This window comes from Ctenocephalides felis, unplaced genomic scaffold (genome assembly GCF_003426905.1).
Source record: "Ctenocephalides felis isolate EL2017-DRISC unplaced genomic scaffold, ASM342690v1 CF-g0.4_SCAFFOLD_00845, whole genome shotgun sequence".
In the NCBI taxonomy this organism is placed as follows: Eukaryota; Metazoa; Arthropoda; class Insecta; order Siphonaptera; family Pulicidae; genus Ctenocephalides; species Ctenocephalides felis.
The window spans coordinates 7,177,031-7,204,637 of record NW_020536999.1 but is presented as its reverse complement, the minus strand read 5'-3'; the positions used below and the strand labels follow the sequence as shown (position 1 = coordinate 7,204,637).

General features: G+C 30.4%; 1 protein-coding gene across 1 annotated transcript in view; it reads right to left on the bottom strand.

The window, feature by feature from the left end:
* Positions 1–25,325, bottom strand: part of LOC113370687 (fibrillin-2-like) — a gene marked incomplete in the record, with an annotated part of 221,071 nt that extends 195,746 nt beyond the window's left edge. Inside the window, 5 exon segments of the mRNA XM_026611385.1 lie at positions 10,432–10,612; positions 12,776–12,871; positions 12,988–13,098; positions 19,967–20,062; positions 25,249–25,325. Of these exon segments, the coding sequence (XP_026467170.1) occupies positions 10,432–10,612; positions 12,776–12,871; positions 12,988–13,060 (350 nt within the window).
* Positions 25,326–27,607: the final 2,282 nt, after the last annotated feature.

Sequence of the window (27,607 nt, the reverse complement as noted above, 5' to 3'; positions counted from 1 at the left end):
TCTCCGCTGAAGGCAACTACAGGCTGAAATAAATCATTGTTAAGGCAATGAAATATACGAAGCACAACATTGGTGGCGAGCGGTAAAATAAATAATCCAACACAAAAACAGGCCTGGAGGATCGAGGAGAAACATAGGAAAGTTCACCACATATCAAGTAAGCTTTATTTAAGACGCGCACGCGCCATCCTGTCCGCCATCTTGAAGACGCCACCGAGTGACGCTTTGAAGCCAAGCGATTGCGAGGTGTATTACATCAGCTAGGAAGGAGGAACACTTGAGTATCAATAGTTATAGTTTGTTTTCGAAATTTTAGACACCGATTATAGTTTTAAGTATCGTTGCCTTTTTATCACAAACTTGTAGAGTAATTACAAACCTTTAGAAACAAAATTTTAGATTATATTACCAACCTTTAGAACAATTACAAACCTTTAGAACAATTACAAACCTTTAGAACAATTACGAACCTTTAGAGTAAGCAAAAATACTTTTAGAATAACCTACAAACCTTTAGAACTATTACAAACTTGTAGAGTAATTACAAACCTTTAGAAACAAATTTTTAAATTATATTACCAACCTTTAGAACAATTACAAACCTTTAGAGTAAGTAAAAATACTTTTAGAATAACTTACAAACCTTTAGAACAATTTACAAATCTTGAGATTAATTTACAAAACTTTTTACAAACCTTTAGAATTAATGTAATCTCAATATTATATTTACTCTCATATTATTTATATATAACTACATTCTGTATCTATTCTTTACCCTTTTATATGTGTTATTGCTGTAACATGTTACTAATCTAATTTTTGAATATAGGGTCAATGTATAAACGTGACGCTGAAAACTTCTTGCTGCCACGACAGAGTGTAATAAGCAGATCCACTGAGTCGATATTTGAGAGCTACTTATCCTTCCAGTCAACCAACGAAAATTCTGGACTTGATCTAGTAAGTGCCATTTTTAATAATAGTATAGTCGTCTCACCTAAACCCATATCATCTTCCAAATTTTTATCTGCTCCTTCTCTCTGTCTTCCTGATCAAAACTCAAACCTAAACATGCAAGAAAACATATGCTCTAACATTGCATAGGGCAATGGATATTATTAAGGTATTTGATGGTTCCGATAACCAGAAATTATCCCCATTTTTAAATTTTCTAACATATATTTTTGAAAGCGTCGACCCTAGGGATCACCCTGCTCTCTTAAAATTCATTTTGTTCACTAAATTAGAAGGGAAAGCTTTCCAAGCAACCCAGTACAAGGAAATAGAGTCTTTTTCTGAATTAAAATCTTGCTTGGAGGAGATATTTTTTGACACCCGATCTGTAGCCTCACTACAGATCGAATTTAATAAAATTTGCCAGAAACCAAATGAAGATGTGCAGTCTTATTCTTGCGTTTTCAAGCCGTCTTAAGACAGCTTACAAGCGCCACTATAAAGAAAAAGAATAACCCTGCAGCGAATATTATTATACAGATCTCCTCCAAGATCAAGCCCTTTATGTATTTCAAGAAGGTTTACACCCCGACCTTAGAATCATTGTAAATTGTAAATCTCCTCTAAACTTGCATGCAGCCATTTCTATAGCCATCGAGGAGGAGATTTCTTTAAAAACTTCAAGAACAAGTCGTTCTGATAAACCATTCAAACCAATTAACCCTCCTCATCGTCCATCTTATCGTAAACCTATTAAATCTGAGCCCCCTGTTCATTGTAATTACTGTAAAGGCATTGGCCATGAGATAAAGACTGTCGTAGAAGGATGTACAATGAACAGCAGCGTTCCAAAATTAACAATGTAGACGTAAAGATTCTTAATGAAGGCCCTTGTACTTCAACTTCCCACACACCTAGTGCTTCTGAACTTTCTTCTAAAGCGAGAGAGTTCAAGAATGCACAAATTTCTTGCCTTGTTGACAAACAGAATCTAGCTTTTATAAATTTAGAATCTCTCGATACCACGAAAGATAAGATCAATTTGTTAGTCGACACAGGAGCTGAGATCAGTGTTATTAAGGTTTCAACTTGGATGATGATATAGACATTATTATTAATAAAGAAGATAAAATTTTAATTACTGGCGTGTCAGGGAACGCCGTAGAAATAATAGGGACAGCCAATATAAGAATTTTGCTGGGGAATAAAATAATAACCCACAAATTTTACATTGTTTTTGATAAATTACCCATCAAGGGTGATGGAATATTGGGGATTGATTTTCTAAAAGCTTATGGGGGTATTATAAATATCATCGATTCAAGTATAAACTTTAAGGACTCTGATCCCATCTCTCTAAATTTTCCAAATTTCGTGACACTAAATTCTAGATCGGAAACGATAGTTAAAGTAAAAACTGAGTCAAATTGCGTAGGTGTCATTGAACGGTCAGAGATAAGTCAAGGCGTATTTGTCGGAAATACCCTTGTTGCTCCTATTAATAATTCTTGTTTTTTGAGTGTAATAAATTGTAACGAAAAGGAGATCAAACTTAAAATTCCTACCTTTCAAATTTGTAGATTGCCAGAGAGCAACACCACTTCTTTAGTAAATTGTCTTTCACTAAATAATCAAACAACCCAAAATTTTCAGTCAGTTAGAATCGAAAAAATTCTAAATGATATTAAAGTAAATCATTTGAATGATGAAGAACGCGAACTTTTATACCAAATTTGTAATGACTTTAACGATATTTTTTATGTAGAGGGCGATAAATTACCTTTTACTTCTTCTGTTCAGCATAGTATAATTACCCCTTCTACGACTTTACCTATAAATGTCAGACCGTATAGATTGCCTAATTCACACAAAAATGAAGTAAGTAAACAAGTGAAGGACTTATTAGACAACGATATTGTTGAGCCAAGTACGAGTCCTTGGAACGCCCCCTTGCTCCTAGTTAGAAAGAAATCTGAAAATGGTAATTCTAAGTGGCGTTTAGTTGTAGATTTTAGAAAACTAAACGAAGTCACGGTTGGTGATTCCTTTCCTCTTCCAAATGTTGTCGATATATTGGACCAGTTAGGGAACTCTAAATACTTCTCCACTTTAGATTTAGCATCTGGCTTTCATCAGATTCCTATGACGGTAGAAGATAAAGAGAAAACTGCTTTTTCGACGCAGACGGCTCATTATCAATATAAACTTATGGGCTCAAAACTGCTCCAGCTACCTTTCAGCGTTTAATGAACTCCGTTCTTTCTGGTTTGCAAGGGCTAAAATGTTTCGTATATATGGATGACATTGTTATTTATTCAATACCCTTAATGAACACGTTAAGCGTCTTCGCGAAATTCTCGAACGTTTGAGAGACAGTAATTTAAGGCTTCAACCAAAAAATGTATTTTTTTTGTAAAGAAGTGTCTTACCTCGGACATGTAATCACTTCAGGGTATTAAACCCGATCCGTCTAAAATTGCAGCTATAACTAATTTTCCTGTGCCCAAATGTCCTAAGGACATTAAATCGTTTTTGGGATTGGCTGGCTATTACAGACGATTCATTGAAAATTTTTTCTAAAATTGCTAGACCACTCACTGATCTTCTTAAAAAGGATAGCAAATTCAATTGGACATCTTCCCAACAAAATGCTTTCGAAAATTTAATTACTCACTTAACCACTGCTCCCATTCTTCAATATCCCAACTTTGAACGTCCCTTTAATATAACCACTGATGCTTCCGGTAAAGCTATTGGAGCAGTTTTGTCCCAAGGTCCGATTGGTAAGGATTTGCCAGTAGCATTCGCCAGCCGTACTTTAAATTGTGCCGAGATGAACTATTCCACTATCGAGAAAAGAGCTCTTAGCCATTGTATGGTCTGTGCAACATTTCCGTCCCTATGTCCATGGTGTGAAATTCCATATAATCACTGATCACAAGCCTCTAGTATGGTTATTCAACTTAAAAGATCCAGGCTCTCGCCTCATGAGATGGAGAATTAAGTTGGAAGAATACCAATATGAAATTATTTACAAAAAAGGAAAATCTAATACCAATGCGGACGCCTTGAGCCGCATATTTCTCATTAGTACTCTATCTTACGATGATTTCAATAATGCATTCAAAGAACAAGTTATCCTTAATTCTAAGGTTAAGGAAACAAATGAAAAATTTTCTGTTCTCATGATCAATCCTTTTGTATCGATTCCCCACAAGATTTCGTTAGTTCTGATCCCTTTTTCTGTAAAATATTATCTAAATTTAGTAAATTAAACGAATTAATTAGCCAAAACAAAACGGTGGGGGAAGTAGCATTCATCGAACACAATAATGCATTTATTTTTTATCTTTTAACCAGGCATAGAGAATCGACTAGTACTAATTACTCAATCTTATTTCATGTTTTGACTAATTTGAAAGACATACTTTTAGAGAAAAATGTTAGGAAAATCTCCCTTCCTATACTTGTTAAAGACACAGATAGGTTAGACTGGTCACAAGTACGCGCCATGATCCGTTACATTTTTAAAAAATTAGACATTGAAATTACCATTCATAATTTTCCACTCGTTGACTTATTAACCGAAGACGATAAAGCCGTTATCTTTAGCGAATACCATCTCAAACCTTTAGGGGACATCAAGGTTTCAAAAGGACCTTGAAAAGAATTTTAATTAATTATAATTGGCCGAAATTAAGATCTGATTTAAGAAATTTTATAAGGAAATGTGAAGCATGCCAAAAGAATAAATCATATCATTTAAAAAAATCTCCAATGCTTATAACTGATACTCCTACAAGACCTTTTGAAAAATGTTCTTTGGACATAGTCGGTCCCCTAACTGAAACTTGTAACTTTAATAAATATATCTTAACCTTTCAAGATCTTTTAACCAAATTCAGTAGAGCTGTACCACTTAGTAGTCAAGATGCAGATACTGTAGCAAGAGCTTTTGTCGAACATATTATCTGTAATTACGGTGTGCCTACCAAAATTTTAACCGACCAAGGCACAAATTTTCTCAGTTCACTTTTTAAAAGCGTTTGTAAACTATTGCATATCACAAAAATTCAGACTACGGCCTATCACCCTCAATCAAATGGAGCCCTAGAAAGGTCCCACAGAACCCTGGTAGAATACTTGAGAAATTACATCAAACCTGACCAAACAGATTGGGATAGTTGGATTCCCTATGCAATGTTTGTGTATAATGTGACACCTCATTCTTCCACTGGGTTTAGCCCTTTCCGTCTTATTTTTGGTTATGATCCTCAATTACCTACATCCCTCAACAAACCTCCTGAGCATCATTACTCATATGACGACTATGCTAAAGAAATCAAGTTCAGAATTCAATCGTCAAATCAAATTGCAAGAGAAACTTTGTTAAATTCTAAACAAACTTCAAAAAATTATTATGATAAATCCGCGAAGAAGACCGAATTTAATGCAGGAGATTTTGTGCTCCTTAAGAACGAGACGATCACCAAAGGAAGATCCAAAAAACTAGCCAAACCTTGGCTTGGTCCCTTTAAGATTTTATCTAAGGACTCGGCTGTAAATTACACTCTGCTGTGTGGTAAGAGGCATGTCAAGGTTCACATAGATAGACTAAAACTTTTTATAGATTAAGATCATTATTTTTTCATTTTCATATTTTGGATTTTATTATCATTGATAACAATTATGCAATCATGTTACAAACAAATTTTTTCTTTTCTCTCGTTTTTTTAAAAACCTTTTCATATGTAGTTTGTTATTATTCTTAAGATCACATTTTTCCAATATTTCTATTATAATTTGCGTTTATATTATTTAAAATACATTTAGTGTTCTCATATTTGTTCATTTAATACTCAATATTTTCAATATTTTTACCATCCCTAACTGTAATATCTTATATTTAAATTGAATATTTTTAATAAAAATCCTTAGATTAAGTTTTAGATTTAATGTTAATTTTTCTAGATATAAGCTTTTTCCATTTTATCACAAATTCTAATTCTTGTTCGTTTTTTTTTTTATCATATACCATATTTTATTTAAGATTATAGTTTAGTTATATCTTGTAAGATTGGTGTCTAAAATTAGAAACAACTATAATCTTTTTCTAAGAGGGGAGGAATGTTGTGCCCGCTGCACAACACTATATTTCTATATCGAATACTCTATCAGTATAAACACCACTAGCTAGTAATGGCGAAGAATATCGGAGATACCCGAAGAAACCCGAAGGAGGGGGACCTCAGAGGCACATCTAGGATTCACTCTCTCTTGGAACCAGCAGCGATACCTAACTACTAAATTCAATTAAATACAACTACATCAATATTCGCTCAAAGTTGTTCAGTTAGTATTAATAATTATTTTATAAGTCAAAAGGACTTTCTTGAGTTTCAATTTAGTATTATATATCCTCGATATAATCTCCGCTGAAGGCAACTACAGGCTGAAATAAATCATTGTTAAGGCAATGAAATATACGAAGCACAACAGAATTGAGTTATTGGTATTTCACTATGAGGGGTTATGCGACAATTCCAGAGAAAGCAGAAGAAACTCACAAAAAGATGGTTACTTTATGGACTAACTTTGCAAAAACTGGGTGAGTATTAAAATTTTCTTTGCGGTCGAATGGCGCAAAAATGCGAGTCTTTTTAATTTAGAAATAATTTTAATACATTTCAGAAATCCTCTTAATACTACTGCCACTGGTCACCCACCCTATGGAAATGTGTCAAGTATTAATTGGGAACCATACAATAATATAACAAAGAAATATCTCGACATGAATGATACATTTGAAATGTTGGCATATCAAGAAATAGACCGTATGCAATATTGGGATGCTGTATATGAAGCATATGAAGACCAAGAAAAAAAAGAAAAAGAAGAAGAAGAAAGCAAAACTAAGGAAAAGAATGTAGAGATTAAAAAAGAAAGCAAAGAAAAAGGAGCAGAAAAAAAGAAGTAAAAGAAAAAGAAGAAAAAAAGATAAGGAAAAGAACAAAAAGGAATAAAATGAAAACAATCTTCAACACTTTAAACAAATATTCGAGATTTATTTATTTTAAATAGGTTCTGAATAAGTGAATTGCAATTATGTAAACGACTGAATTTGTACAAAGGTGGATATAACTTTGGGCATAATAAATTAGCCAAAAATTTTACTAAGTATTTCATTTATTAATAGTGGCTAACAATTTGTATTAGAACTAAATCAAATAATTTGTAAAATAACCGTCATTTTGTGTACAATTTTCCAACAAATTATAGCTCATTATAATTCTAAATTAATCAAAAAAAATCTTTTCAAATTTGAATTTTTGATATTGACGCATGCTGCAGAACTCATTGTCTATATGCATTTAAAACTCTTTTTCAGATATTATTTGTAACAATAATATATAATTTTATTTATTATTTATTATTACAAATTTATTATTTATTATTACAAATTTATTTTCACAAATTATTTGATTCAGATCTAATACAAATTGTTAGCCACAGTTAAAAAATAAATACGTGGAAATTTTTGGCTAATATATTATGCCCAAAGTTATATACACGTTATTACAAATTCATTATAATGAATATATTTTTATGATCTTATACCTTATAGTTCTGAAAAATGATTTGTTTTATGATATAGTTATATCATATAACTATATCATATAACAAATCATTTTTCAGAACAATGATTTGTTATATGATATAGTTATATCATATAACTATATCATATAACAAATCATTTTTCAGAACTATAAGGTATAAGATCATGAAAATATATTCATTATAACGAGATATGTTTGCAAATTTACCCATAATTTTTGAATACTGTTTGAAATATTATCAATTGTATAGTTCGAAATATTAAAAAATCTATAGCATCTCACAGAGAATTTGATAAATCCACCTATTTGTGCCAATTCCAGAAAAATTTTGAAAATTCTGTTAAAATTAAAAAAATGTGATATAATTCTCCATAATATCTAACACGATATAATTCACAAAATATTCTGTTTTTGCAAAAAGGAACTAAATGTGAAACGCAAATATAATTTCGCAATTGAATTCGCCTGATAATATTTTATTTATGAGTATTAACTATACTATAAAAGGTTTATATGAGTATGAAAATTTATTTTTCTATAGAAATTTTAAAAAAAAGTTAGAAAACTTTTTATGCAATATTTTACAAATAAGTAATATGGAAGATCTCATAGGCTACTGACATTTGTTATATGTTTTTCTTCTATAAAATTTATGATTTTTTAAATCCACAAAAAAATCGAGAGGCTTCAAACTACTTTCAATATTACATTTATTAATTATTTTTCCAGTTGAGAGAACAGATTGATGATATTGTGATATGAAATTTACGCAATTGTAAAAGTAATGAAATCTAGATAGGTTAACAAATCTCAAATGAAAATTAAACATTTATTAAATTAGTTTAACGAGCGCAATAGCGTTTTGAACAAATATAATTTTTTTATTTTGCAATAGTTCTAATAAATTATAAAATTAAATTGATATAACAATATGCATTTCATTACACGTGGAATATATGAGCAGTTAAGATCGTATGCTCTACAATATTGTAATTCAAACACAGATTCGAGTTTTTCACATTAAAGTCCTTAACAAAAAAAATTTGTAACTTTTATTAAGCCTTTTCAAGTTGTTTTTCATGAAAGAATATTACTTAAGTCAAACAAAAGCTTTCATTGAGAAAACATTTCAAGAATATTATCAGTATAAAAGACATATTTGTTTTAATTAACTTCCCGTAGGGTAAGTTATAGTAATCGCCAAAAAATCGAAAATGAAAATTTTTATATATCTTACGTTTCAGAGGTTCTGAACATTTTGGCATACCTTAGAAAAAAATGGATGTATGTGTGTGTGTGTGTGTGTGTGTGTGTATGTGTGTGTGTATGTGTGGGTATGTGTGTGTGTATGTATGTAGTGTGTGTATGTATGTGCGGATACAATTTTTCGTCGACGATTTCGGGAAACAGGATCAACCGATTTGAATATTCAAAAAACATTCGATTCGTATTGATAAGGAGACGTGCTGATTAGTTTTTGGCAAAGGCAGGTCTAGCCGTCCGAAGATACGGGGCAAAAAGTGCCGAAAACGGTAACTCAGTTTTTGAGAGAACGGGAGCGTCCGATTTAAATAATTCAAAAAACATTTCACTTGTATTGACAAGATGAAGAATCGATAAAATTTTCATAAATGTAGGTCTAGCGGTTTCGGAGATATGGAGGAAAAAGTAAAAAAATGAGCCATTTTGGCGGTCAAAAATGATCATAGACATATGCACATCAAATATCAGATATTTTATAGAGATTTTAACAATACGTATACATTTTGTTACATTCCTATGGGTTCCGTACCAATGCTTATGCGTTAGACAGCGACGCGGCGCTTACGCGCTTTATATTTTGTCCTATGCAGTTAAATCAGTACGATTGCTTGAAAAAAAAGTTCAGATCTTCCACATATGTCAAAATAAGGAAAAAATTTTTTTTCAAAAAAAAAAAAATTAAAAAAAAATTTTTTTTGTCAAAAAAAAAATTAAAAATTTTTTTTCAAAAAAAAAATTAAATTGTTTTTTTTTTTTTAATTTTTTTTTCAAAAAAAAGTAATTTTTGTCCATATATTAGTTTCTCAAAATTCTTATTTTCAAAGTACATTTTTTTCAAAAATGTTATCGTTTTTAAAAAATAATTAATTTTTGGTACGGGAAGTTCCAGCAATTGCCTTAAGGCACGATGCCTTAATTGCCTTAAGACAGAATTCCACTTACAGCTAGTTTGCTCTTGGTTTATAATACAAAAAGGCGGAAGGGAGATATGACAGCCTTATATATACTCTTTAGATATCATTTAAAATGTTGGTATGTTATGGCAACCTATCTAAATATGAATAAATTGAAAATTCGATTTTTTGAAAATTTCACACTAGTTGTGCCCCTTAAAATTAATTCTAATTAATAAAATTGTTCTGAACAGACAATACCCGAGTTTAGCTTAATTGTTTTTAAAACTAAAATTGATATTAACAAGTGTGTATCAACATGTATCTAATATTTTTATTCGAAACTTTTCCTTTCAGTATCATAAAAATATTTTCATTCTTATATGTGAAAATGATGCTTGAATAACGAATAATTATTTTCAAAGTTCTTTAATCAAGATAAACTATTATTTTTTAGTTCTACTAATTAAAATTAAAATAATTTTGTTTACTATCTATAAAATTGAACAATAAATAAATTCAGTCAAAAACTGCTCTAAATCACACTAAATTTGCGGATAAATTACAGAATATTCGAGCAAAAATTTATTTTCTATATAAAATTCGAAAACCGGTTAAAACCGGTTTTTTAGTAAAATGAAAATTCGAAAACCGGTTTTCTGAAATGTCGGTTTTTGTATAAACCCTAATGTTTACCTATGCACCCTTGAACGTTCTTCAAATAGCCCTTTTCGCAATCCATTTGTTCAGGGCAGTGTTCGCAGGGATGTCCCCAGGCTTTTCCTATTGTAGCACAACAAAGATTTTTGGTACATTCGACTCCGTCTAATTGGTGGCCGCATAAATTGTGTCGAATTGTGGAAAAACATGGTCCTGTACGGTAATCTGGAAATATAAAAAATAATATTAATAACACCGAAATTCACTCCAACAATTTAACCTCCAGGAGCACTTGAAGGAACTTGTCATCTCTTATCATCCAAGTATAATTTTATAATTTAATGTAACACTATTTTCACGCAATCCATCACAATTACTGATGACAAGATCACTTTTGGAAGTCACAACGATGATAAAAAAAAAACTAGTTTGGTTTGGTATTTAGCCTTGAGGCAAGTTACATGAACTTCCCGATATGTGTAAATAATCGACTTAAACAATAAAAAATAAATTAATTTATCAAAAGTATTCCGAATGGATTTATTACACATCATTGAAAACGAATGAACTAACACGTTAACTCGGAGTATTTTCTAGAAGCAAGTTTTCAAAAATCAATAATTTTTTTTAATTAAACCAGTTTTTTGTAGGACTTTAATGGTTTAGTATGTTCATTAAGACCGAGTACTTTATCGTTATACCAAGTAAATCGTCTAATTTTAATTTTAATCAACGTCAAAAAAACTACTCATTTTCTTAAACTTTGATGTATTTTTAAAATTAAACTACTTGTCGTTGAGCCGTAATATTTCAGTAAGTTCTATAAGACCACGATATATATCGCCCAAAAAAATTCCATAAAAATAGGCTTAAATTCTTTTTTCAACAGTTAATTACAAGAAAACGTCTCGGTAGATTTTCACCTAAAACTAATCAGTATCATTCCCAACTAATACCTTTCGAACAGTTTTTAATTTTTTAAAATCGGTTCGGTAGTATGAGCTTAAATGTGGACGATAAGTTTAACACTTTTTTTCAAATTACAAAGAAACGGCTCGGCAGATCGTCTCACGTAAATGACAAATTATAGTCCTCATTGAGATACATCAAATGGCTTCTAAATTTCTGAAATCGGTTCAGGCGTTTTTGAGAAAACGTCGATCAAAGGTATAATTTTGACAAAGGCCAAAAAAACGATACTAATTTTTGCAAACTTTGATGAATTTCTAAATCTAAACGAGTTGTCGTAGGGCCGTAATATTTTAGCATGATCTAGAAGACTATGGTATCTACCGTCAAAAAAATATTCACAAAAATCGTCGAATTTTTATTTTTAAAAACTTTATTACAAGAAAACGGCCCGGCCGATCTCTACCAAAAACTAATCAGCACGATTCCCAACAAATATCTTTCGAACGGTTTTTGAATTTGAAAATCGATTCATAATTGCGGGCTAAAACGTGGACGAAATTTTTTTCACTTTTCTGCAATTTACAAAGAAACGGCCCGGCTGATCGTCACACAAAACTCAAAAATGTAGTACTCGTCGAAATACATCGAATGGCTTTTAAATTTTGAAATCGGTCCAACCGTTTTTGAGAAAACGTCGATTTACGGCAAAAAATCTGTTCACACACACATACGCGCACACACACACACATACTTTTTCCAAATGTCGGTCTCATTCGATTCAGAATGGCTTGAAACGTCGAGCAAACATAAAATTAGCGAATCGATTTTTTTGATGAAAACATAAACTTCTCCTTCGGGAAGTTAATAATAAGCGTTAAGTATTTTTTTTTCGATTTAGAGGATTGAAAATGATTTTATTGCAAGGTAAATGTATGAGAAAATATTTTACAATATTGTCCTTTATTATTAAAAACGTTTTCTTACGAAAATGTCCTTTTTTATTAAGGAGTCGTAACGTACAAATTGCTTTCACTTTTGGCCTTAAAGGTAATATAAACCTGTTTCCAAAAATTCATGCAAATTGGAGCTCAGTAAAAAAAATTTAGAGGTTACACTCTTTTTTCCTAAGCATTTACTGCACTACAGATTTGTGTTGACTGATCTTTGGTGATTAATAATTATCAAGAAAATAAAATAACCCGACAGGGTAATCTATGTGTTGGTGATTTCTCCAAAACAGTTTGACCAATTTTTATCAAATTTAAAAAAAAAATTAACATACAACCGTAAATTTTCACCCTCCTATACGATGCTTTATTAATCCAATCATTTTGCATCCTGGTGAATTTGCTCCCTTTTTGTTTACATTTTTTTCTTTTTTTATGAGACTGATTTTACGTGGAGGACCCCAAAAACAAAGTTTGGGTTAAAAGCATTACAAAGATGCCTAATTTTAATAAAAATATTATTATTTACCTATATTACACCTTCGTCCTGTAAATCCATAAATACAGGCACATCTATCAGGACCGACGCAACGTCCTCCATTCAGGCAAGGTTCCTTACAGACGGCTGAAAAAATACAAAAAAAAAAAGAATTAAAAATCATAAAAAAATTCCTTCTGCGTAAAGTTTGTGTTGTATTTTAGTTTGGTCGTTAGTAGAGTTTCTTTTTACTAATAACTTACGATCTGCACAGTATTCTCCTGTGTAACCAGGCCTGCACAAACACTTTCCTTCCTTGCAAGTGCCTCCGTTCATACAAACAGCCGTGCAGGACGTGTCTCTTGTGCCATTTACTGAAAAAAAATGGGAAAATAGAATTATTTACAATTTAAAATTAGTTTGATATTTTAAACAAATTAGTTTCACATTTTTTTTAAATTAAAAAAAATCTATGGTAATATTGTGTGAACGAATTTTACATCAACTCTCTCACTATGACCCAAGAAAATAAAATATTAATTGAGAATTTTATAATTTTCATTTTTATTTATTAACTTCCCGTAGGGTAATTTATAGTAATCGCAAAAAAATCGAAAATGAAAATTTTTGCATTTCTCGACGTTTCAAAGGTTTCTGAATATTTTGGCATACCTTAGAAAAAATGAATGTATGTGTGTGTGTGTGTGTGTGCGTGTATGTATGTATGTGCGGATACAAATTTTCGTCGACGATTTCGGGAACACGGATCAGCCGATTTGAATAATTCAAAAAACATTCGATTCGTATTTATAAGAAGATGTGCTGATTAGTTTTCGGCGAAGGTAGGTCCAGCCGTTCCGAAGATACGGGGCAAAAAGTGCCGAAAACAGTAACTCACTTTTTAAGAGAAAAGAGCGCCCGATTTGAATAATTCGAAAAACATTTTATTTGTATTGACTAAATGAAGAGCTGTTCAAATTTTTGGAAATGCAGGTCTAACGACTTTGGAGATATGGAGGAAAAAGTAAAAAATGTGCCATTTGGCGGTCAAAAATGATCATTAGACATATGCACATCAAATTACCAGATATTTTATAGAGATTTTAACAATAAGTATAAATTTGGTTTACATTCCTATGGGTTCCGTAGCAATGTTTACGCGTTAGACGGCGGCGCGGCGCTTACGCGCTTCGATATTTCGTCTCTATGCAGTTAAAGCAGTACGATTGCTTTGAAAAAAAGTTCAAAATTTCCAAAATATGTCAAAATAAAGAAAACATTTTTCTTTCAAAAAAATTTTTTTTCAAAAAAGTAATTTTTTGTCAAATTCCTAGTTTGTCAACAATATAATTTTTTCGAAGTAAATTTTTTTCAAAAATGGTAATCGTTTTTAAAAAAATAATATTTGGTACAAGTAGTTCCAGCAATTTGCCTTAAGGCACGATGCCTTAATTGCGTTAAGACAGAATTCCACTTACAGCTAGTTTTTATTTTTATTTATTATGTCTCGTGCGGCTAGTTCAAAAAAAAAAATTTTTGGTATGAATAAGAACAAAAATATTGTTCCGAAACGTACAAATAAATATTTTTTACATATATTTTTTGTATTTCATTTTTCATTTGTTAGATATCACTATTAATTATGATATTTAAACTTGTGAACCAAAGCGCTTCATTTTTTTACAGAAAATTGTTATACAATTATTTTATGAACAAATTTTACATCAGCTTTTCGACTATAACCTTAAAAAATTGTTTTAACTTTTAATTTATTATTTGTTAGGTCTTGTGCTAACTGTTGTGCAACTATTTTTTTCGAACTACTAAATGATGGCACACATGTGGTGTCGAAACGTACAAATAAATATATTTCATGATTTATTATAATTCACGCCTTTTTTTAAATTTCTGAACCAAGTGCATTATTTTTTTATATCACAAATTTAAAATTTTTCAATCTTTTAACTTCCCGAAGGAGAAGTTTATGTTTTCATAAAAAAATCCGATTTTCTAATTTTATGTTTAAAATTAATTAAATATTATGTAAAAAATTACTAGAGTTTTTTGGCGTTTATTAAAATTACACATTTCATCAAAGTTTTCTCAAAAACTGCTGAATTGATTACAAAAATTCAAAAACCTTAAATATCTACATCTCAATTTCGGTTAATTTAGTCAATTATTCCCACATTTTGAAAAATGCATGCACCTTCCTTGAAGCAAAATACCCCTAGCGACTAGTTACACCAGCTCTCTGTCTAACTCCTCCTTCATCGATTGACTCGTAACAATCACAAGTAATAATATAATTGCTTAAGTAATAACTAAGTGATGATTTATATTTATATTTAATTTATTACAATGTTGCAACACTTTAGAGTGATTTATATTTAATAACTGTTTAATAAAAGTTATTGTAAATTATTGTTGCATTAGTGACTAATAACTATTGTCGGAGATGATAAGGCGGAAACTGGATGAATAGTCAAGGATTTTATAATTGATAATGTGGAATAGTGTAATTATATATGTATGTTATATAATATATATATATAGAAAACCCTATATACATAGAAAACAAACTTCTTTCTACGAATAAAAATATTTTTTTCAAAGAATTAATTTTTTAAATATTGCAAATGATTCGAACTTTAATTTCTATCTGAAGCTCACTTATATACTTACTTTGCAAATCAGTTTAGATAGGTTTTGGAAATATGAGATAAGGTTCTTTATTAACTTCCCGTTGGGTAAGTTATTGTAATCGTCCGAAAATCGAAATTGAAATTTTTTGCATATTTTTACGTTTTAAAGGCTTCTGAACCTTTTATGGAGATACGGAGCAAAAAGTGCAAAAATAAAATTGCTTTTAGAAAAAAAAATTATTTCAAAATAATTTTTTTTTCAAATATTTTAATTTTAAGATTAATTAGATTTTAATTTTAATTTTAATTCTGGCTAAATTTCTAAAGCTAACTTATATACTTCAAAAAAATATCTTTAACTTAGCATTTCCGTTTATATAATTCTTATAAATATTGAACAGTGTTACAGTATTTATGATAATTTATTTGGAAACATGTAATATATTTCTCAAATATAAAATATTTCATTATAGTACAGTAAGTTCCAGCAATTTGCCTTAAGGCACGACGCCATACACCACTAGTTTCAAGACCAGAATTAACCAAATCGGTTCAGCCGTTCTCGAGTTTTATTAAACTTAAATATGAATTTTTAGGTGTACAACTTTGCCTCCGCCGTTTTTACAAAACGATTTCTTTACAATAACGGCGGCAGCAAAGTTGTACACCTAAAAATTCATATTCAAATTTAATAAAACACGTTTAATAAAATTCCAATTAATCCTAGTGAAAAGGGACTCTACTGACGAGCAAACTAAAAAATTAAGTACACACTAAAACAAGTGAAAAATGACGAGCAACCTAAAATAGGGGTAGAAATACTTTATAATTAAACTTGAATTATTAATTAAACTTGAATATGAATTTTTAGGTGTACAACTTTGCCGCCGCCGTTTTTACAATACGATTTCTTTACAAAAGTGGCGGCAGCAAAGTTGTACATTCAAAAATTCATATTCAAGTTTAATAAAATTCCAATTAATCCTAGTGAAAAGGGACTCTACTGACGAGCAAACTAAAAAACAGAGTACGAAGACTAAAACAAGTGAAAAAAGGATTCTACTGACGAGCAAAATAAAAAAGGAGTTCAAAGACTAAAACTAATGATAAAAAGACTCTACTGACGAGCAAACTAAAAAGTTTTGTTCAAAGGCGAGAACAAGTAGAAAAACTCTAAAGACGAGTAATTTAAAACAAAAACTGGTTACAAGTCTAAAAAATGTGAAAACGGACTCTACTAAAGTTGGCATTTCAACTACAAATTATTCAAAATTACAAAATACATGTGTATATAACAGTATCTACTAGATTTTAGTAAATTTTATCTAGTTTTCATTGAAGTATATAAAATAGAGTGACCACCGCAAAATGTCTAAGGTATTTAAAGAAATATAAAAAATGTCTAAAATTCAATATTGCTAACAAGTACATTACTATAAAAATGCAAAACTTTTTAATAAATTTTAGTAAATATTTTTTAAATTTTACTAATATATAAAACCTAAATTATAAATAATATATGAATTAAAATATTTTGACGAGCAATCTAAAGAAAGAGTACAAAGACTAAAACAACTGAAAAGGGACTCTACTGACGAGCAAACTAATAAATGGAAAAGACTTAAACCGGTGACTAAAAGTGGTATAAAAATTACCAAACTGAGGTTCGTAAAAATTTAGGGCTGCAAGTGTTTTTTTAATTACGCATTCAAATAAGTGTCTTCAATTTCCATGTGAACCTAGGATATTTCAATAACCTAGTCCTGACCTAAAACCTTATCGCGTTCTATATTTCTACTAATCCGCTTAATTAATTAATCCATTCGTTCGTGTCCTTGGCACGAATCCTCTTCTTGAATCTTTAATTCACCTTGTGTCTTTAATTCGTCTCGTCCGCATTGTAGAGAATTTATTAAGGAATTCGGTTATATAAGATGGTCGGATGGTCGGAGGAATTAAAACAAAACGGCATGCCGATTTATTTTTAGAGCCGTCGTAAACTGCAAAAGACAAATAAGGAAATCCGTTTATTACTATTATTTATTAAGGTCACGGTAGACGGACGGAACAATGGCGGACTTTGTTGCTGATGGTACGGAACCATCATTTGTTTTTAGTCATTGTACTCGGTGTCTTCAGTTTGCTCGTCAGTAGAGTTCTTTTGTACTTGTTTAGTGTTTGTACTTTGTTTTTTTAGTTTGGTCGTCAGTAGAGTTCCTTCTCTAATTTTTCTAGCTTGCTCGTCAATAGAGTACTATGTCATCGTTTTCTAGTTTTTTCGACAGTAGAGTCTATTTTATCATTCTTCTAGTCAGTAGAATTCCTACCCTAATTTTTCTAGCTTGCTTTTCAGTAGAGCCCCTTTTCAAATTTTTCTGTCTTGCTTGCTTATCAGTAGAATGCTTTCTCTGCTTCTGTTACTTTGCTTGTCAGTAGTGTTCCTTATGTTCTTTTTTAAATTTGCTCGTTAGTAGAGTCCGTAATCACATGTTTTAGTAATTTTATTCTTCTTTTAGTTTGCTCGTCAATAAAATCCTGTTTCACCAGTTTTAGCCTTTGTACTAAGTTTTTTAATTTGTTCGTCAATAGAGTGACTTTTTCTCTTGTTTCAGTCTTTGTACTCAGTTGTTTTTCTGAATTGCTCGTCAGTAGAGTCCCTTTTGTACTTCTTTTAGTCTTTATACTCTTTTTTTTCAGTTTACTTGTCAGTAACGTCACTTTTTCCTATTGTTTTAGCCTTTGTAACCAGATTTTTTAAAAATTGCTTGTCAGTAGAGTTGCTTTTGCACTTGTATTAGTCTTTGTACTCTTTGATTAGTTTGATCGTTAGTAGAGTCCCTTTTCACTCCTTTTAGTGTTTGTACTTGTCTTTTTTTAGTTTGCTGGTCAGTAGTGTCCATTAGTGTTCTTTTTTAATTTGCTAGTCAGTAGAGTCCATTTTCAGTTGTTTCAGTATTTGTACTCATTTATTAGTTTGCTCTTCAGTAGAGTCCCTTTTACACTTCTTTTAGTCATTATACTCTTTTTTTTCAGTTTGCTCGTCAGTATAGTCCCTTTTCACTTATTTTAGTCTTTGTAATTCGTAATTTGCTCGTACAGTAAAGTCCCTTTGTACTTGTTTTAGTCTCTATAGTCTTCTTTAGTTTGCTAGTCAGTATAGTTCCTTTTCACTTGTTTTAGTCTTTGTAATCGGTTTTTATTTGAATTGCTCCTCAGTAGAGTCCCCTTTTGTACTGGTTTTAGTCATTGTACAAAGTTTATACGTTTGTTCGACATTAGAGTCCTTTTATCAGTTGTTTTAGTCTTTGCACTCCTTTTTTAGTTTGCTCATCAGTAGAGTCCTTTGTGTACTTCTTTTAGTCTTCGTACTCTTTTTTTTAGTTTGCTCGTGAGGAGAGTCCCTTTCCCACCAGAGTTAATTGAAATTTTCAATGACTATATAAATCCAAAAGTCCGCACAACTTTGTTGCCGCCGTTATTGTAAAGAACTCGTATTGTAAAAACGGCGGAGACAAAGTTGTATACCTTAAAATTCATATTCAAGTTTAATAAAACTCGAGAACGGCTGAACCGATTTTGCTAATTTTGGTCTTGAAATATTCGTCGTGATACAGGGAAGTCTTTACACACGAGAAACTATTTAAAACTTGCTTGTAAAATGTATATTTCGCACACTGAAATAGGAAGAATGGGCAAAAATGGAACAGATCATTGTTACCAGTGAATAGGACATCAAAGTAAAATTTAGACTAAAACTTATTTTATTCACTAACTAGTTGCAAGTGGCATTTTGCCTTTAGGCAAGTTACATGATCGACTTGATAAATAAAAATTCAGATTTAGAAATTTGGATAAAATTTTCGATTTCAAAAGTTTTTGTTTGTACCTTGTTGATAAGAAGAATTGTCTAGTTTTAAGGAACTCTTAAAGTCATGCAGTTAGTAAAACATGAAATAAACTAACATTTAAACTAAAACTTATTTTATATACTAAAAAACTAATTAACAATGTTAAAAGACCCAACAATATCTTGAATTGAATTATACGATAGGTAAACCTTCTGGTGTGTTTGTATCAATAGCAAATGTTGGTCTAACTAATAATGTTAATAAAATTATTATATTTGAAAAAGTAAAAATTTGGTATTTTATTGATTTTAAACTCTGTCAATGTTAAGACCACTGATATACCACAACCTTTTAAACAAATAATTTAAACAAATAAATAAGTAATTTTTTGCTACTCAATAAAAATCGAATTTTAATAACCGAATTTTCATTCAGTATTTAGACGTCAGTTACTCTGTACACACTAAAATGCAACAAAATATTGTCAAAAATCATTAGTTTTGAATGTTCCAGTTATTAATAGCTTGGTTTATTACTGTGTAATGGTGTAGTATGTTTTTGTATAATTAATTTTTTTTGTTCCACTGAATGACGGTCTCGACAAAGACCGAAACGTGTGGTTAAATTAAGCTTTTTTACAACTGCTTTAGTTTTTTTACTTGGTGTTACTCCAAAATAACTCACCAGTATATATATATATATATATATATATATATATATATATATACATGTACATTTTATCTACTTACAATGTTTTCCCGAACAGGACGACGCCAAATATCCTCCATCACATTGGCAAATATTTGGCTTCAGGCACTTTCCGCTCGGACAATTTCGGCAAACGGCTGCAAAAAAGCAAAAAACAGGGTTATAACTTTGGTAATATTAGCAATTTTGGTAATATCAAAAATTTTGGTAATTTTAGCCTAAAACGTGGTAATTTGTTGATATAAATTGTAGTGATTTTGGTAAATAAATATACGACAGAGATAATGGCAAAGATAAAGGATGATGATGAAGATAACAAAATGTAATGAGGAGGTGAAGGCGTGAGAATTCACATCTCGGTGAGAATTAGTTCAGGAAAACAGAACTAGGTGTAAGTGACATTATGTTTTAAGGTAAGTTGCATAAATTAACCCTATATAAGTAGATATTAATGATAGATGGTTGTCTGCCCGAAGGCAGGTACATTGTTTGCTAAACATCGAAAAGACGTAAAATGAGCCAATCGGATTTTATGCCAAAAACATAAACTTTTACCTCAGAAAGTAAATAAATAGATCCTAAATAGATAGAAATGAACTTAGTTTTTCTAAAATTAGAAATTTCAGAAATCTAATATAATAAAAGCAAAAAACTCTACCGAAGAAAAAATTAAACATACTGAAAATAAACTCTACTGCAAAATAGAAAAAGAAAGAAAGAGATTCAATTAACAAGCAAATTAAAAATAAAAGTTTAAAAAAATCAAATAAAAACAAGTAAAATAGGGACGCTACTGACGAGCAAACTAAAAAAACAGTACAGACTAAAATATGTAACAAAAGAGACTCTACTGACGAGCAAATTAAAAAAAAGTAAAATGACCAAAACGAGTTAAAAAAGGACTCTACTGACGAGAAAACTGAAATAGGTAAAAAAAGGAGACTCTACTGACGAGCAAACTAAAAATAAAAGTACAAAGACAAACACATGGAAAACTTAAACAATTACTCTACTGACAAACAAAAGGAATAAAAAAATAACAAAATTAAAACATAAACGAAAAAAAATTCTACTAGCGAAAAAACTAAAAAAAATGAGAACAAAAAATTAAACTAGTATTAAATAGACTCTATTGACTAAAAAAATGAGTACAAAGAGTAAAATAAGCAAAAATGGGACGCTACTGACGAGCAAATTGAGATTTCTACTACAAAAAGAGCAAGAAGACTAAAACGAGGAAAAAAGGACTCTACTGACGAGCAAATAATAAAAGAATACAAAAACTAAAACAAACTAGTGGTGCATGGCACAGTCCTTTAAGGCAATTTGCTAGAACTTCTCGTACCGGAAACTAAATTATTAAAAAAACCTTTGAAAAAATTAGATTTTTGAGAGATTTCGAAATTTTTGAAGAAAATTGACATTTTTGAAAAATTTGATTTTTCTTATATTTGGATTTTCTTTTGTAATTTGATTTTTTTGAAAATTTTGATTTTTTTTTTCAAGAAATCGCGCTGTATAGCTGATTTGGAATCGAAAGCGCGTAAGCGCCGCTTTGTCGTGTAACGTGTAAACTTTGGTACGGAACTCATATAAATGTACACAAAATTTGTACTTATTATTATAATCTTTATAAAATATCCGATAATACGATGTACATATGTCTAATGTTTATTTTTGACCGCCAAATGACATTTTTTTCTTAGGTATGCCAAACTATTCAGAAACCTCTGAAACGTAAAGATGTATAGAAATATTCTTTTTCGATTTTTTTGCGATTACTATAACTTACCCTACGGGAAGTTAAAAATCCGATTTTGTTACAAAAAACGGCCCGGCCGATCTTTACCAAAAGCTAATCAGCACGATTCCCAACCAATATCTTTCAAACGGTTTTTGAATTTTCAAAATCAATTCAGAATTGCGGGCTAAAACGTGGACAAAAAAATTTTCACTTTTCTGCTATTTATAAAGAAACGGCTCGGCCGTTAATCGCACAAAACGGAGAAACGACAGTCCTCATCGAGATACATCGAATGACTTTTTAACACCGAAATCGGTCCAGCCGTTTTTTGAGAAAACCTCGATTTACGGCAAGAAATCTGTTCCCGCACAAGCACACGCACACACGCACATACTTATTCCAAATGTTGGTCTCATTCGATTCAGAATGTCTTGAAACGTCGAGAAAACATAAAATTAGGGAATCGGATTTTTTTATGAAAACATAAACTTCGCCTTCGGGAAGTTAAATAGTGGTGAAATAAGAACGTATCGATTACATAGAACAATTATAATATCAATATCGACGACAATCGATATTTTTCCATTGGAATTTCCATCCACGATATAAATATTTACCTTACCCAGAGGTCGTTTTTCTATAGGCGAGTCACGCGTATATACATGTATATATATATATATATATATATATATATCGATATATATATCGATAGCACGGCAGTAGTAGCAGCAGGTTCTCTATTAATTATCGGTAATTCGATACTATCGACCTGCTTATTAAATCAAATCAAGTCAAATCATATCGAATCAGGTATCGACATGAAATACGAGTTTGCTCGTTTTAAATATCCCCCGATACGAATATTAAATTATTTATTAACGAGCCGTTCGTCTACGAGCACATGTCGACGTCGCCGTAATAAGAAAATAAGAAAAAAAAAAAGAAACGCTCGGACGGATCGCGTTTCGTTTCGTTACGTAATCGGTAAATTGTTCTAGGATCTGGTAAGAAAAAGAATTCTCATTTTTAACTTCCCGAAGGAGAAGTTTATGTTTTCATCAAAAAATCCGATTCGCTAATTTTATGTTTTCTCGACGTTTCAAGCCATTCTGAATCGAATGAGACCAACATTTGTACCAAAAGTATGTGTGTGTGTGTGTGAACAGATTTTTTGCCCTAAATCGACGTTTTCTCAAAAAAGGTTGGACCGATTTCAAAAATTTAAAAGCCATTCAATGTATCTCAACGAGAACTATTGTTTGTCAGTTCTGTGCGACGATCGACCAAGCCGTTTCTTTATAAATCACAGAAAAGTGAAAAATTTTTCGTCCACGTTTTAGTCCGCAATTCTGAATCGATTTTGAAAATTCAAAAACCATTCGATAGATGGGAATCGTGCTGATTAGTTTTTGGTAGAGATCGGCCGGGCCGTTTTCTTGTAATAAGGTTTTTTTAAAAAAAAAATCGACAATTTTTATGATTATTTTTTTGTCGGTAGATACCATAGTCTTCTAGATGATACTAAAATATTACGGCCATACGACAACTCGTTTAGCTAAATTCGTCAAAGTTTGCAAAAATTAGTATGATCTTTTTGGCATTTGTCAAAATTAGACCTTTGATCGACGTTTTCTCAAAAACGCCTGAACCGATTTCAAAAATTTAAATACCATTTGATGTATCTCGATGAGGATTATCGTTTCTCAGTGCGACGATCGGCCGAGCCGTTTCTTTGTAATTTAGAAAAAAGTGTTAAACTTTTCGTCCACATTTAAGCTCATACTACCAAATCGATTTTAAAAAATCAAAAACTGTTCGAAAGATATTAGTTGGGAATGATACTGATTAGTTTTAGGTGAAAATCTACCGAGCCGTTTTCTTGTAATTGAAAAAAAAATTTAAGCCGATTTTCATGGAACTTTTTTTTGCGATATATATCAGGGTCTTATAGAACTTACTGAAATATTACTGCCTTACGACAAGTAGTTTAATTTTAAAAATTCATCAAAGTTTGAGAAAATGAGTAGTATTTTTGACGTTTGTTAAAAATAAAATTAGATGATTTACTTGGTATAATGATAGAGTACTTGGTCTTAATAAACGTAATAAACCATTAAAGTCCTGGAAACTGGTTCAATTATACAAATTATTGATCTTTGAAAATTTGCTTTTAAAAAATACTCCGAGTTAACGTGTTCGTTCGTTCGATTGCAATTATGTGTAATAGATCCACTCGAAATACTTCTAATCACTCATAAATTAATTCATTTTTTATTGATTAAGTCGATTATTTACACATTTCGGGAAGTTCATGTAACTTGCCTCAAGGCAAAATACCAATACCAACTAGTTATTTTAATTTTTCCGTTAAATTTTTTTTGCTGCTTTTATATTTTGCTCGTCAGTAAAGTCCCTTTTTTCTTTGATTTATTCCTTTTACTCTTCTTATAGTTTGATTGTCTGTGGAATTTATTTTCTATTACTTGTATTTTGCTCGTCAGTAGAGTCCCCTTTTCAGTGATTTTAGTCATTGCTTTTTTTTCTTAGTTTGCTCGTCAGTAAAGTTCCTTTCTCACTTGTTTCGGTCTCTTACACATTTATTAATATAAATGTTATATTACTCATCAGTAGAGCCCATTTTTTAGTCTTCGTACTTTTCACTTGTTTTATTAGTCTTTGTACTCTTTTTTCAGTTTGCTCGTCAGTAGAGTTTCCTTTTTAGTGGTTTTAGTCTTTGTACTCTTTTTTCAGTTTGCTCGTCAGTAGAGTTTCCTTTTTAGTGGTTTTAGTCTTTGTACTCTTTTTTCAGTTTGCTCGTCAGTAGAGTTTCCTTTTTAGTGGTTTTAGTCTTTGTACTCTTTTTTCAGTTTGCTCGTCAGTAGAGTTTCCTTTTTAGTGGTTTTAGTCTTTGTACTCTTTTTTCAGTTTGCTCGTCAGTAGAGTTTCCTTTTTAGTGGTTTTAGTCTTTGTACTCTTTTTCAGTTTGCTCGTCAGTAGAGTTTCCTTTTTAGTGGTTTTAGTCTTTGTACTCTTTTTTCAGTTTGCTCGTCAGTAGAGTTTCCTTTTTAGTGGTTTAGTCTTTGTACTCTTTTTTCAGTTTGCTCGTCAGTAGAGTTTCCTTTTTAGTGGTTTTAGTCTTTGTACTCTTTTTCAGTTTGCTCGTCAGTAGAGTTTCCTTTTTAGTGGTTTTAGTCTTTGTACTCTTTTTTCAGTTTGCTCGTCAGTAGAGTTTCCTTTTTAGTGGTTTTAGTCTTTGTACTCTTTTTTCAGTTTGCTCGTCAGTAGAGTCCTTTTTCTATTTGTTGTACTTTTTGTGATCTCGTTTAATTTGCTCGTCAGTAGAGTTCGCAATAAAAATTTAAAAAAGTGTACGAAAGTCTTGAAAGAAATTTCAAGAAGTGAAAAAAGTATAAAAAGTATAGAAAGCATAAGAAAGCATGATACTGAGAACCACAAAGTATAACAAATTATTATAAATAAAATAATAATAATATCTTTCGTACTGAAAATTAAAATGAAAATTCAAAAAAATGTTCCAAAGTATAAAAAAATTTAGAAAGTATAAAAAAGTATACTCACGAACAAGACAAAATCCTGTATGAGCCTGAATAGACCATCCTGGACAACAGTAAGTCCTGTACCTCGTCCTGCACACATTCGGCCTGAAAAAAAAAAAAAAAAAAATCTAAACTTCTTAATAAAAAAAGTATATAGCAATAAATCTAATTAAATTACAATTTTTCTGGTGACCCTATTTTTTATCATTTTATAATTTAATTCGTTCTCCAGCTGCCGGAAAATAGTTTGAGATAAATATTGAAGTTAAACTTCTTGAGAGTCAATATTTGTACAAGTCAACGGTGTGTATTTTGTTCGGGAAGAAGAGATTGTGAATAATTAATGAAGTTAATAGAAACGCCTTTGGTGCAGGAATATGTTTAGAATGGATCAATAATAAGTATTTAGAATAGAGCTAAAGACCCTAATTTTCGGTTGTGATTTAAGGATATATGTAGGTACAATTTGCAAACTAAATTTGTTCATATTTTTTTACAAATTTGGAAAAATTTATGAACAAACGTTAGGTTTATAAATATAGATCGTATGTGGATTAAAAAGTGTAGGTGGTTGTTGAGATGTGAATAATGAGTATTAAAAAAATTGGTAGAGATTCAAATTTTTTGTTGTGGTTTAAGAAGACATGTAGCTATAATTTGATACTAAATTTTGGTTCATAAGTTTTATATATGCTTGCAAAAATTGTGGACAAACATAATATCCGATTGAGTATAGAAATTTATTCTATGCAAATGTAGTTTTAGACAATTTTGTTCAGAATTACAAAAACAATTGTTATATACCAATAAAAGTCCGTAGAGCAACTCAGGATGCTCTAAAATTCCAATGCAATAAATAAATCTCCAACCTACCGTGTTATACATTTGTAAATACATATCTTCAATATATCTTTTATAACTTCCAAAGCATTCGATTAATATGAATGATGTGTTTAGAAAAAATGTTTAGAATTAAACAACAAACAAAAATGTTTAACCCCAAAAGTGTCTAAAATGATTTGTAATCTTCTAAAAAAACAGTTAAAAACTTGTAAAACAAATTTATTAGTGTTAAAAAATAAATGTACACAAAGTGACCCCTATTTTTAAAACAATTTTACTCCTAAACTATACAAGATATTAAAACAATTTAAAACGTATTTTATTCAGAATACTTTAATCTATAATATCTAATCATATTTGGTTCAAAGAGTATTACAGAATGATCATGATAAAAATAATTTAAAACTACAAACATTTTATTAAAAAATATTTTTTTTGTAAAGTGACCCCTATTTTTGAAACCATTTTATTGCTGAACTAAACAAGATATAAAAACAATCTAAAAAGTATATCATTCAGAACACTTTAATCTGTGATATCTAGTAATATTTGGTTCAAAAAGTATCACAAAATGATCAGGGCAAATAAAATAAAAAACTATAAACAATTTGTTAAAAAATGATTTTTTGTAAAGTGACCCTTATTTTTGAATCCAATTTACTCTGAAACTAAAATAGGCAATAAAACAATCCAAAAAGTATTTCATTCATAACACTTTTAGCTAAAATATTTACATATATTTGGTTCAAAAACTACCCCACTCTAACCAGGGTAATAATAATAAGAAACTCTGAACAATTTGTTAAAAAATATTTGTTTGTGAAGTGACCCCTATTTTTGAATCCATTTTTCTCCTAAACTAATTAAGATATTTAAACAATTCAAAGAGTATTTTATTAAGGATACTTTAAGGTATTAAATATGTATATTTCGATTTCAAAATAAATTACACATCAACCAGGAAAAATATTATGAAAAACTACGATCTAAACAATTTTTTTTGTCCTATGACCCCTATTTTTGAACCCATTTTACTCCAAAACCACGCCAGATATTACAACAAACCAAACACTATTTTATTAAGACTCAATTACTATATAATTTTCACTACAATTAGTCCAGACCAATTACTAATTAGTATTTTAAAAAACACAAAACTAATCTCTCGTCTTTCTGTACTAATATTGACCCTGCACTACGCTTTCGTTTACCGAGTTGAAGTTTTATGTTTGTTCCGTTTTTACAAGAAATTTCTTGAATAAATATTTAATTTGTATAAAGTGAAGGGACAGGTGACAGAAGGGACTGTGATAAGGCTGATAACAGGTGCCAGGATTTAGGAAAATTTAAAATTAGGAAACGACTTCAAATCCAGGCTGGAGATTGAGATTTGATCTGAGTGTCCCAACGTAAAAAAATCATTTTTTGTCATATAAATTATGAAAAAATGTTTAATTTTTTAAGAAAAAAATTGGAAACCCTATCGTTGTGTATTTATCTATCATCATAAGTATCGAAAAAGTTCTTACGTTTCGATT